This window comes from Diabrotica virgifera, chromosome 1 (assembly GCF_917563875.1).
Source record: "Diabrotica virgifera virgifera chromosome 1, PGI_DIABVI_V3a".
Classification (NCBI taxonomy): domain Eukaryota; kingdom Metazoa; phylum Arthropoda; class Insecta; order Coleoptera; family Chrysomelidae; genus Diabrotica; species Diabrotica virgifera.
In genome coordinates, this window is record NC_065443.1 from 263,082,701 (window position 1) to 263,096,647 (window position 13,947).

Below are 13,947 nucleotides of genomic sequence, written 5' to 3' on the forward strand. Positions count from 1 at the left end.
ACAAAATTCCTACGTAGGTACCAAAACTGCTGGATTGTGTAACCCTTGCAAAGGTTATTGGCTAGCTCAGCCTGGCGAAGGTCCTGTGCTGTGCAACAATAAATCACTTTTCCAAGGATCTAAGGGAGGTTAATCAATAAAATTCAAAAATAACTTCACATATTCATTTATTGACCCTGGTAAATCAATCAGATACACATTATTGCTATTTTAATATACAAGAGAAAGGAAATTGATTATTATTAACAAAAGAAATTTATTGTCAAGGAAATTAATTTTTCAGTAGCACTTTGCTAACGCCTGACTGCAAGAGGGCTATTTATCTTTTGCGCCCGTCGAGGGATCTCCGTTGCCGTCCTCAGGTCTTGGAGGGACTTCGGCTCCACGTAGCCTCTGTTGGCTGGAGGTGTTAGGATGCAGGCCCTTACTGCAGTTGCGTTGGCACGGTGCAGAACGGCGGCTAGATTGTTCTTGTTGCATTTAGCATGGGAATAGGCTCTCCCCAGAGACTAAAAAAAAACAGTGCATATTACTATAGGTATAATAGCACACGAGATCCACGTTTGGCAAGGAGACCCAGTTCGCGTATAAGTAGACCGTCCTACTAAAGTCAAACGGTCGCAACTAATACCACTGAACATAATCTCCTTGCCCAACGAAAATACACAAAGGTAAAAATTGTAATTAAAAACTGAATAAAAATTAACGATAGCAATAAGCGTAAAAAATAAAGATAATAATAAATAAAAAAATGCTAAGGATCGCTCACTAAAATATTAGCCGAAAAGCATAAGGTAAATTATAATTAAGAAAATACTCACCCCAAATAAGTTATTCAAAAGAGAACAAGTTATACAGGGTGTTTCATTAATAATTGTCCATATAGTAACTAGAGAAACCTTAGCAAAAATACGAAGATTTAACCAAAAACACTTAAATAAAATGTGGTTCCTTACTGAGTTACAGGGTGTTTTATCTAAAAATTTACAAAATTATTTTTGCTCAGCATTTCAAAACTATTCGATTTATCCTTTTCATACTTGGCAGGAAGTATAGGTATTATACAAACTACTAAATTATGTTAAAAAATCGTTTCTGGCTGTTACCAGAGGCGTACGACGGGGGAAAGTGAATGATTGACCCTTTCCAAATTCTACGCCACTGGCACATGTGCAATTTTAGTGTAATTTTTGGATTCCCCAATATTTTCTATGAAAATAATATGCTCTCCATTCGTAACGATAAAGTCATTAGTTTTCGAAATCTTTGAAGTTAAAAATGAAACGACACTGTTATTTTGATTAATGTAGTGTGTCGCTTCATTTTTAATTTCAAATATCTCGAAAACTAATCATTTTATCGTTACGAATGAAGAGTATTTTATTTACGTAAAAGTATTGGAAAATCAAAAAATTACACTAAAATAGCAATTTCTTCAGTGGCGTAGAATTTGAGAAGGGTCAACCAGCCACTGTCCCCTGTCGTACGCCTCTGGTAGTAGCTAGAAACGTTTATTTATCTTAATTTAGTAGGTTGTACAGTACCTACACTTTCTGCCAAGTATGATAAGGATACGCCAAACAGTTTTAAAGTATTGGCTACAAATAATTTTTAAATTTTAATCATATGAATTATATCATAAATTAATCAAAATAATTGCGCCGTTTCATATGTAACTTCAAATATCTCGAAAACTAATGACTTTATCGTTATCAATGAAGAGTACATTATTTACGTAGAAAGTATTTGAGAATCTAAAAATGGAACCAAAATAGTAATTCCTCCAGTGGCGTAGAATTTGAGAAGGGTCAACCATTCACTATTCCCTGTCGTACGCCTCTGTTAGTAGCTAGAAACGTTTGTGTATCATAATTTAGTAGGGTGTATAGTAGTCGCACTTTCTGCTAAGTATGAAAATGATATGTCGAATAGTTTTAAAATGCTGAGCAAAAATAATTTTTAAATTTTTAGATAAAACACGCTGTAACTCCGTAAGCAACCACATTTTATTTAAGTGTTTTAGGTTAAATCTTCGTATTTTGTGCTAAAGTTTCTCCAGTTACTATATGGACAATTATTAATGAAACACCCGTATTATGAAGACACTCATTTTTAAGTGGTTAACATATTGGAGAAAAACTAGTACTGACGAATATATTTGATGCTCGCTAATTACAATAAATATGTAGTTCGGGTTTTAGAAAATTATTATTTAAAGTAAGTTAAAGCAGTGGTCGGCAAACTTTTTAGCCAAAGAGCCAAATATGAACATTACAACAATTTAAAAAAAAATTGGGAGCCAAATCTGCTTGTTCAGCAAACTTTTGTTACACGACATAAAACTAAAGCCCTAATACCTAGCCCCATCCATAACCCCCAAAAAATTAAAACGTGTTTTTTTCGTTTTTTGTGTAATTTCGTTTCTAATCATCGTAGAATCTTCTATTTTCTTTCGTTTTGTAAGGTTTTATTTTCTACAACATTGTATTTTTTACAAAAACTTTGGCGCAAAATCCATTTTTTTAAAATGTGATATGTAGAACCAAAAAGTGACAGAACAGCAAACGTGAGGTTTTTCAACTGATCATAAGAATCAGGAATACTATTCCAAGCGTTGAAAATGATCATGTCTTCCTTCTCCAGGTCATTCAAAGCAGACCACTTGTGTTGTGAACATTTTTTTCTTCTCCAATATTTCCAATTCAACACGAAGACGTTCGAATTTAGAGCGCCATCATACCTCCTTGTTCTTAAATACATATTTCAAAGCTATTAATGCAAGTGTTAAAAGGAGAAAATTTCAACTCGTTTATCGTAGCATTAAGAGGAATTTTGACAAATGCTAATGTTTGTAAGTTTAATAAAAGCTAATTTATCAGAATAAGATGTAGGTAATGTTTTTCCTACCAAGTTTTTTTTAAATAAAAATATTGCGCTTTCCGTGGATATTTGTGCCAGGGCCGCACCTAAGGAGCTAAAGAGCCACATGCGGCTCCGGAGCCGCACTTTGCCGACCACTGCGTTAAAGCGCTGGTTTCCTCGAAAGCGGCACCGACAAACTGCGACCGTAGCACTGCGATGAATTACGTCAGATTACGGTGAAAAATTCAAGGTTCTTTATTGCAGCAATGGAATGTGCAAGCTCAGCAAGCGGTGGCTTCCAACGCATCCTTGGAAACCACCGCTATTATTTTGCATGGTACAGTTTTTTATGATGTCATTCATCGCAGTGTTACGATGGCAGGTTATCGGCACCGCTTTCGAGGAAACCAGCGCTTAAAGGAATAGGACAGGAGCTAGAACAATTGAAGCGCTTAACTTAATTTTTGAATAGCGAATGGAAACTTAATTTGAAAGGAAAGACTACCGAATGAAGTGTAAACGAAAACGAAAAGGCTTGGAACGAAAATTAACTCAAATGTCAAAGAAACAAAATGAAGAGAAAATCTATATATTAGATGTAAAACACAAAAAGAATACAATAGGATAAATTAAACAAAGGAGATGGAACTTACAATTGATTGATAAAGACTTATCTACGAATAATAACAAATCTATACTGGCATTAAGTGGCAAGCATGAGAGTTGAACAAGGAATATCGGATGAAATAAATTTAAAAAGTGGAGTAAGGCAAGGTAGTATACTCTCACCTCTACAAAATATGGAAATTGTTTTTTAAGGAAATCTTCTTATTTTGTTTATTTTATGTTTGTTTATGTTTTGTTTATTAAAATTTAGAATTCCTAACGAAGAAAAATATAAGAAAAAAATCCCCATAGACAGATATTAACTAGAAACTATAATATTATTCAAACCAAGGAAAACGTAACAGTATGTATAATAATATATAAGTCTTAAATATACAGCAAAAACCTCACTCTAGTCTAACAGTAGAGAAATAATAAGAACCTAGACTATTAGATCAAGGCATTTAACACTAAAGACACCGGAATAAATCGATTTTTAAATACAACACCTAGAGACTTGCAACTTTTTGCATTGTGTTCAGGATTATGTCAGGAAAAAAGTCTATACTTAATAGAAATACGAATGGAAATGAATAATTGCATTTTAAACTTCATAAAATGCATCTAAAATTGCATAAACATATCAAAAAAAGCATAGGGCAAGATTTTGTTACTCGAGGGCTTTTGGAGTCGCTAAACACGACTACGCCATCATAACCGACCCCCGGAGTACCTGGTGCCCAGGATCACTGCTAAGGCATGTTATCTTCTGGAGTTTGAAGGGTTTTTGGGTACCGAATGTCGGTTCTGATGACGTATTCTTGTTCAGCACAAAGCCCCCGAGTAATAGTTTGCATCAATTTAGTGCCGAAAACCCTCGATACTCCAGATGACGTGCCTTCGCAGTGAACCTGGGCACTTGGTGCTCAAGTGGTCGGTTCTGATGGCGTATTCGTCTTCAGCGACCCCAAAATACCCGAATAACAAAATCTGGCCTTAATGCATTTATTTTGACATGTTTATACACTTTTCAATACATTTTATGCACTTTAAAATACACTTTAAAATGCAACTAAGCATTTTCACCCATTTTCCATTGTAGACTTTCTTTTTAACAACATCTGGAACATGATTCAAAAAGTTGCAAGTTTCTAGGTGCTGTATTTAAAAATCGTTTTATTTTGTGCTAAATGCCCTGATCTATATTGATTTTAAAAGTAAATAAATAGAGTAAATTTGTGTTTAATTTAGTATCTTAAACGTAAAAAAAGTTAATATTTGATAATATTTCGATATAAAAGAGAAAGGTATATTTAATAATAGACCAGGGCGGATCTGCTTTGAGGTGGATGTGAGAGGTGGCATTCGGATTTTTGCAGATAAAGTTAGGTGACAACTTCAATAATTCTCATAATATTCTATTATAAAACTTATTCTCCTTCTCAAATATGACCGGAACATAAATAAAAAAATTAAAATATTTAAAAATTTCGAAAAACATTGAATTTTTTCTATTTTCTGTGCTTATAACTTTAAAACGATTTATTTTGGAACAAAGTCGTATAAAAATAAAATAAAGATAATTAAATTTTGTATGATATACGACTGGTTAAAAATGTCTTAAATTATTACCATTTCTGCAAAATAGCAATAAATACAAAATAAGGGGGCAAAATAATCCTGTTTTTATTCAATGTTTTTCAAGTACTTTGGTTGCACCTGGAAACTTCGTAATTCGCTTAAAAAATTATTATAACATACTTAAACCGTCCACCAAATTTCATTAAAATCGACCTAATAAATTTTGCATAATAATTTTGCCATCTAAATTTTTTTTAAAAAGTTTAAATTTTTTAAAACTTTCTGAACAACAAGTACCTATACCATTTAAAAGGTGTTTTTTAACATATAAACAGGCGCTCTATCTACCTAATACACCTTACAGAATTAAAATCGGATTATTTAAGCAGCCTCACCAATGTTTCAAAGTTATAAACAATTTTTTGGGTTATAAACAAATTAGTGTTGTCGCCAGGGGGTGTGCCACGGCCTGCTTTATTTAGATTGGCTTACCCAAGCCTTTTTATGTATTTTGACCCGCAAAACACGAATTTTTTGGGTAACAGTTGATCCGGATGTCGATAAGATTGTTATAAACAAAGAACTTGAGGAATTACATAACAACGATTTTTCGTAAAACATAACATTTTTTTATATTTCTTGAGTAACTAAGCAAAAAATGTTGTTACAAGTTTTTTCGTAGGATGCATATTTTTCGAGATAAACGCGGTTGAACTTTCAAAAAATCGAAAAATTGCAATTTTTGCAATTGCAATAAGATAGCAATTCTGCGCTATTTGAATTTGAAAGTTTAAGTCAAATTATACCGGTTTTGATTATTTGCATTGATAAAAATTAAATTTTTTATTGTTAAACAAAGCTACTTGTTTGTAAGACAAAATTTTTTTTATAATTTTAAGACATTGCCGAGGCCGTTTCAATGATCCGATTTTAATTATGTAAAGTGTATTAGACAGGTAGAGCGCCTCTTTATATTTAAAAAAGTAGCCAACTTCTAAATGGTCTACTTTTTGTTCAGAAAGTTTTTAAAAACTTTGAACTTTTTAAAAAAAAATTAGATTTCAAATTTATTATGCAAAATCTATTACGTCGATTTTAATGAAATTTGGTGGAAGGCTTAAGTATGCTATAAGAATTTTCTAAGCGAATTACTAAGGTTCTAAGTGCCACCTAAGTGGTTTAAAAACTTTGAATAAAAACAAGCTTATTTTGCCCCCTTATTTTGTATTTATTGCTATATTGCAGAAAGGGTAATACTTTAAGACATTTGTAAGCAGTCGTATATCATATAAAATTCAATTATCTTTATTTTATTTCTGTGCGACTTTGTTCCAAAACGAATCGTTTTAAAGTTATAAGCAAAGAAAATAGAAAAAAAATCGATGTTTTTCGAAATTTTTAAATATTTTAATTTTTTTGTTAATCTTCCGGGAATATTTGAGAAGGAGCATAAGTGAATAATTATTATTATTGAAGTTGTCACCTAACTTTATCTGCAAAAATCCGAATGCCACCTCTCACATCCAAAAATAGACGTTTTTTCACAGATCAGCCCTGGTCTATAAGTACATATGTATTAAAAATTCTCTTATGTAATTAAGTATTTTCTATGGGAAATAAGCCACAATTTTACTAAAAAATGAATTTATTAACGTTTCGAAGCCCAAATCGGGTTTCATTGTCAAAATACAAAATACTATTAAAATAAACAAAAATGTTGTTGCTAAGTAAAAAAATTCTTCTAATTATTTATTTTGTGGCTTATTTCCCATAGAAAATACTTAATTATAAAAATGCCACAAGGAAATAGCTTCAGAACAACATTCTCTTATGTACTTTAGTAACTTTTCTTAATAATCTCTTAACTGTCTTACTATCACTTTTATTTTCTTAGTTGACGCACAAAGCTTTAATATGTGTGAATTTGTAATTTAATTTTCGTAATTTAATCGAAAAGTTGTTTCTATCGCTTTTTTATGGTTAAAAGGGCTGCCCTCGAAACTCTTGGAGAAGATGGCAATAGAGACATCAATCAAAATACGAAACTAACTGAATACGAATTGAAATTTATAAAAGAAAATTAGAGAATACCTTAAGCCTTAAACCATTGAAAAGCAAATGCAACGGAATTGACAGACAAATATATTTTATCTTAAGTTTCGCTGACATGATGTAGTTATTGTATAAGATGAAGTCGGTCTCAGTTTTATGGTTAGAAAATTGGAATTCATGTTATTCATTGAATGAAGACTAAACCTAAACAGAACCGAATAGATACCCGCAAAAGATCAATGTACAGATCTGTAGGACCAAAAACGAAAACAAATGAAAGTAAAAAACAAATTTAAATATTTGGGATTCATCAAACAAACTAACAACTGAGGAGGATATAAATAAGAGATATAAATAAATAAAAATCACAAACGGGACAAAGGTTATGTAAAAAACATTACCGCAAAACAAAAATAAGAACCTACAATACCATGACAAGAAGTATATTGACCTAAAAGTCGGAAACCTGGATGATAAACAAGAAAAAAAATAAGTGGTAAATCAGGATAAAATGAAATGGACAAATCACCGGGTCTGGTCGGTATTTATCCAATAGTTTTACAGAATACCTGACATGTTAAAAAAATGATATATGATACTACAGGCTAGGTTATGACTGAGATACATACCAAAAGCATGAAGTCTCATAAGGGAGGCTTTTAAGGCCGATAGGTCTTATGTCATCCATACTGTAAATCAGGTACATTATGCGTATAGAGTAGGACTCTCTACAGTAACGTGATTGCACCATCTCGTTCAGAGGATAAAGTACGTTTTTAAAAACCAAGAAGTAATGCTCAGTGCATTTCTTGATATAACAAGAGTATTCAACATTATACCTACAATGCAATCACAAAGTCGATTTGTCTACAAGAAATAGATGCAAGAGGCTGAATATGAATAGACTACATGGTGGGAAGCCGTGTAATATATGCAACCTTACTGAGGGATACAGTGTCAGCACAGGTAGCTAGAGTCTGTTCGCAGGCATAGTCTTATCTTCTCCTTTGTGTAATTTATTTATGGATAGGCTGATAACTGGTCCTAGGCTACGCAAATAACTTGGTCAGCTTAGACGAATATATGCTTCGGAAAACAAACAGCAATCAGCTCAGAGTCATAACATGCGCCAGTCAAGGAACACCTACATACAACGAGCCTGTTTCATGGAGACTTGAGAAGCAGACTCTGTAGCAGAGAACATGAAACAATCTATTGTATCTTACACGACTACGAGGCACTAGGCAGTTAAACACTTTTCGGAGATCAAGTTTATTTATTTTAGATTCTTTTTCGTTTCTTCATCTTTTATTTAATGTAAAATCTTCCATTTAAAAAACTGAACGGACATTTTAAAAATAATTAAAATGTTCCAGCAATAAAATGTTTCTGTTATCTACGTTGTTGTTAACTTTTTTATAATCCATCTTTTGTTCAATAAAAATCACGGATAAAAATGGCAATAAAAAACCAATGGCGAGTATAATTCCGACGAAAAAGAAAGTTTTCCTTTTATCTACTTCTTTTTCTATCTCTTTCTTTGATCTTCTTTCTTTCAATATTCTGTTTATCGGTAATTTATTTTCAATCAATTTGCCATTTGTTTATTTCCAGACACACCAGATACAACTCTTCCAGCATCCGATATGTCACCATTGTAACATAAATTGTTAAAAATGCCGAAGGTTGCAATTATTATGACTGTGATTTAGATTTAAGAGTAGCAACATTCAGGTTCAGTATTAGTCAAATGTAGATCGAAAAAAGTCTATTCTCCTAAAACGTATCTGCATTAGTAAATATTACAATTTACAAGAGTCATAATTGCAGATACGATAGGAATACGAAGAGGGACGAATTATTATATTAGCAGCTTTTCGAAAATATAAATATTACATGTTATCTTTGTTTATTGTAGCTGCAGTACTGTCACTAAATGTTAAAGAAATATATTTCATTTATGTTGTCGTTGTTTTATTGTCCGCTTGTGCCAACTATATAGAGAAACTTTTGTGAGCTTTCTAAATATAAAATTTTATATAACGATCATTCAAATATTTTTTCTAAATATGAAATAAATATATCTCAAGCGTCAGGTACCCCAATACACCAATAGTAGATAGACAAAGTCGATATGAGACCGCCCGCCCCTAAATCTCAACCCCTAAATTGCAACTCCCGGTCGTAATTGCCAAACGATTTAACGTAGCGTGAAGTACCGTTGGAAAAGGGGTGAAATTAGAGTTAAATGAACTATGTGTCAAGTAGAGTTACGTGCCAATAAGTAGAGACAAAAAAATATGGTTCCTATCTTAACGTACAAGACGTCAAATGAAAGGGGATTAGACGTGGAGGGTAACACATAGAAAAATTAAACATGACGGCATTGCCAAAGGGGTACTATATCGCATCTTCGTTATTTTTGGTACGATTTTGACGTTTGAGACGTGAATTAAAAAAGGATTGGACGTAGATAAATTTTTAATACATAAAATAATTAAACATTAATTTAAAAGCTAAAGCTGGCTTAACATAGGATGACGTATGAGGTATCGTTAAAAAGGAAATGAAAAATGCAGATCTCTGCAGACTATAGTTTAGCTATTCTCCACCAGGTGTCAACAAACGGCTTAACGTTGGATGACGTATGAGGTATCGTTGAAAAAAGGGTGAAAAATTCAGATCTTTTCAGATTATAATTCAGCTATTCTCCACCAAGTGTCACCCACATCGGTAGTTTAGCTATTCTACACCAGGCGTCACCCGGATCGAACGCGATTTTCAAATTAATTTACACAAGTTAATATTATTATATCAACTGTCGAATATTCTTCTTTTGAGCAGCCGTCAGCTATTAAATCTATGTGACATTCGACGCATAGACTTATATATTATCATAGACAGAGTGTCATTCAGAGCAAAGTGACGACACCATCTTTTTTATTTGGATTAGTGCTGTTTCACTCTTACGCATAGTAAAGATGTTACAGTTGTCCTCCCCTTTCGTGCCTATACTTACACTTAATGTCATCTTAGTTTCTCGATACAATGTGCTAGAAAGAAATACCACAAACCAGTCCATGAGATCTTGTCGACAGGAAGCGCGGAGGGTAGGCTCAATATAGGTTAATATATACCTCTATGATTCGACGCAGGACGTCTTTACGTGAGATTTATGTCACACTTGACATATGACGTGACATTTATGTGTCATTCGACACAGGACGTGACATTTGACACATGATGTGACATTTATGTGACATTTGACGCAGGACGTGACAATTGTGTGACATTTATGTGAAATTCAACGCTATGGCTACAGAAAAAATTCGGCCGTTGTCTGCAAGGTGCGTAAAGTGTGCAAGTAGGTAATCACCATTCTTTAAACTGTCCACGCAAGAAACGCAGCACTAGCGTATAGTGTGTACTTTGCATGGGAAACCATCCGGCAAACTGTAAGGGCTGCATAGTATACAAACAAATACAAAAAGAAGAATTGGTATTCCTCACGTTCAAAAAAATTCAGTTAATAGTCAAACGGCTGAAATCGTAAACCAAAAACCAATCTCAAACCATTTAACGACAATAATTGTCAACCTTGAAAACAATATGGTAAAACTATTGGAGAGAATGTTAAATAATACTAGTAATATCCTTCCCACCATGATTTCCAAAAGGCACTAATGCAAACATACTTAAAATACCCGTCTATAACTCAAATGGCATCATCAAAAAAATCATTTTATCAAAATTTTTTTTCGACGAGAAGAAAATTTATATTATGCTCATATCAGAGACTCGTCTAACAGCAAAAAATTATATTAAATTTCCAAAATACATTGTTCACTACACAAAATATTCAAATGACAGTGTACACGGTGGCACAGCTGTCATTATCAAATCTAATATAAAACATCATAAGGGTCAAAAATACTTACAATCAACTAGCATTGTCACTGAAAACTGGGTAGGCAACCTTACCTTATCTGCGGTCTATTGTCCTAGCCAGTCCATCAACTTAAAACAACAATACCTATCTTAGTTCTCTTGGACAAAAATTCATCGTAGTAGGATATTTTCAAACATCATCACTTGGACTCTGGGGTAATTAAAACAAGGGGTAGACAACTGCTGAAGTCAATAACCTAAAATATACATCTACAGGAGAACTAACTTATTGGCCTAAAGAGTAAATAAAACACTAGATCTCTTATATTTGTGTGTGGTTAAAGGTATCTCTCTTAGCTACTTAGCAATAGAATCATTTTAACCTTTCACTATACTATTCTCCAATTCCAATTAAGAGTTTAACTTAGACTCCAAAGACATACTCAGAAATAAGTCTCCAGTCCTAACCAATAACCAAAAAGTATATTCCGAGGTGTACTAACAGAATAAATATCAACAAACTTGCCACTTAAAAAGAAATACAAATTGAAAACGCAGCATAACATCTTACTACTTCCTTACAAAAGGCAGGATGGAGTGCTACTCTTGGACAAACAATATGAAAGGAAAACATAAATTGTTCTGTGCAAAAAAATTGATTGGAAAGAACAGAAAACTTAGGAGAAAGTGGCAAAAAACACACGCACCTATTGAAAAAGCAAACCAGAAGACTTAACGCTCTGTTAAAATAAGAAAAAAACATAGATGCCCAAACATAATTTGGAAAATTTGACGCCCTACAAAGAAATAAAGTATTTTTTATGGAAGGCGACCAGAAAAGTAAAGGACCAAAAGACGTCATACCTCCTTTAATATGCCAAAGGTAAATGGGTAAGAAAAGATACAGAAAAATCCAAGACATTCGCAATACCTTTGAAGAGTATTTAGTCCATTTACCAGAGTAGTGTCTCCAGACCTAGAACAGGAAGAACCATTGAATTCTTTTCTTGGTGCTCCATACAAAATAGAACTACCAATCTCTAAAAGTTTAACAATAAAGAAGTAAAACATAATAAAGAATGAGATACAACCTAAGGCTCCGGGATACGACCTTATGATGAGTAAGGTTCTTCAAAAACTAACGTAAGATTATGTCAAACTCTCTTTTGCCGCTCTTTTTTACTATGAAACTTTACTGAATAAATAATTACGTGACGTCGGTCGGAAGGAAGTGAGTTCAATATTATTACTCGGGAGTTTTTGGATCTGGTGAACACGAATACTATGACAGCGATTATATCCTAGGCATCTGGTGCCCATAATGAGCCTCGTATGGAGTTTTATGACAATTCGATAATAAATAAGTACAATCTTATTAGTTCGGAGTTTTTGGGGACGCTGATCGTGAATATTTTGACGGAGATAGTCTCCGGCGCACCTAGTGACCAGAACGAGCCTCGTCTCCTTGAGTGTTATGAAAATTATATACAAAATTAGTGTGAAAAGTCGTTAATTTGGAGTTTTTGGGGTCGCTGATGACGAATACCATGATTAGGGCCAACTAGTTGCTTGGAGGTTTTTGGGACCGCTTACTAGGAATATTATGTCGCTGATGGTCTCCGAGAAACCTTGTAGTAGGGGAGGAAAGTATGCTAAATGTGCAGTCACTCGAGCGCTTTGGGGACCTATTGGGTTGTGAAGAGTAAGTCCTAAAACAAAAAAAAAGTTAAGTAAAGTTTTCCATTTTAGTGGGGACTTTCCATTTTCAATTTAATTTTCCATTTCCAACAATCGTTTTTTCCGATTATAGCGCCATCTATCCATAATTCGAAAAAATGTTTCAAATAAAAGTTACTTATTTTTACGTAAGGAATCCAAATACGCAATAAAAAATGGAGGCTCTTATTTAAAATTCTAAAGTAACCCCCCACCCCACCTCCGTGGGGTCGTGTTTGGTGCCATTTGATAGATTTTTCAAACATATTGAATAAGTGTATTTTTCAGTTTTTCCATCTGATGTTCATTTCGCGAAATATCGCGGGATTCGTATTTATTAAATTTACCCCCCACCCCTCTCCTTGGGCAGTCGTGTTTGGTATCATTCGATAGATTTTTGACAAATATTGAGCACGTATTTTTTAGTTTTTAGATCTATCGTTCATTTCGCGAAATATTCGCTTTTTTCTTGTTAAATTTTGTGACTCACCCATTTCTTTACGCCCCGCCCAAATCGTCAGATTTTTAAATATACACTGTTTTGCATGTACCTAACCTACCTTATCTTAATCTGACGATTTCGAGTTTTTCTAAGGATAGATTTTTTTTTCGGCGCCCCCCCCCTCTTAACGAACTCTCCTCTGTGTTTAGAGCCACTATATGTGGTAGAGGTACATCTACAGGGTACCAGGGTTTTCCCCATATAATAATCTGACGCGCTCGAGTTACTGCAAAAATCCCCGCTTGGGCTCCCCTACCATTGTGTCTAGGAGGGAAATTTGATACAAAATCAGTTAAACTTGCTCAGCAGGTGCAGAGACCATAGCCGTCATGATATTTTAATTCCGCGACTCCAAAAAACTCCGAGTAACGAATTTGTATTAATTTTGTATCAAACTTCCATAAAACTCCACGAGACGAGGAGCCTCCATCACCCCGAGCAGAGACTCCATCGACCCCAAAAACCATCGAGTAATGAGTTAGCACTGATTTTCAGAGGAGACCCGTCTTGAGCACTAAAAGCCTCGGAGACCATCGCCGTCATAATATTCGTGATCAGCGTCCCCAAAATCCTAGAGTAATGAGTAATTTTGTATCGAATTTTATATAAAACTCGAAATGAGATCCATTACGGGCGCCAAGTGTCTCGGAGATCATCCCCGACATAATATTAGTATTCAGTGTCCCAAAAATTCCCCGAGTAACAAGCTTGAATTGATTTTGTATCAAATATCCATAAAA

At 33.8% G+C, this 13,947-nt stretch overlaps 1 protein-coding gene across 9 annotated transcripts in view; it reads left to right on the forward strand.

The window, feature by feature from the left end:
- Window positions 1-13,947, forward strand: part of LOC114329435 (G protein-activated inward rectifier potassium channel 3) — a 202,949-nt gene that overhangs the window by 185,866 nt on the left and 3,136 nt on the right. The window contains exon 5 of one of the 9 annotated variants that reach the window (XM_028278538.2): window positions 8,716-9,066. The exons of the other annotated variants lie outside the window; for them this stretch is intronic. Coding sequence (XP_028134339.1) covers window positions 8,716-8,762 — 47 coding nt within the window. The 3' untranslated portion in view covers window positions 8,763-9,066. Of the gene's footprint in view, window positions 1-8,715; window positions 9,067-13,947 lie in introns of those variants that run through there. 9 annotated transcript variants of the gene reach the window in all.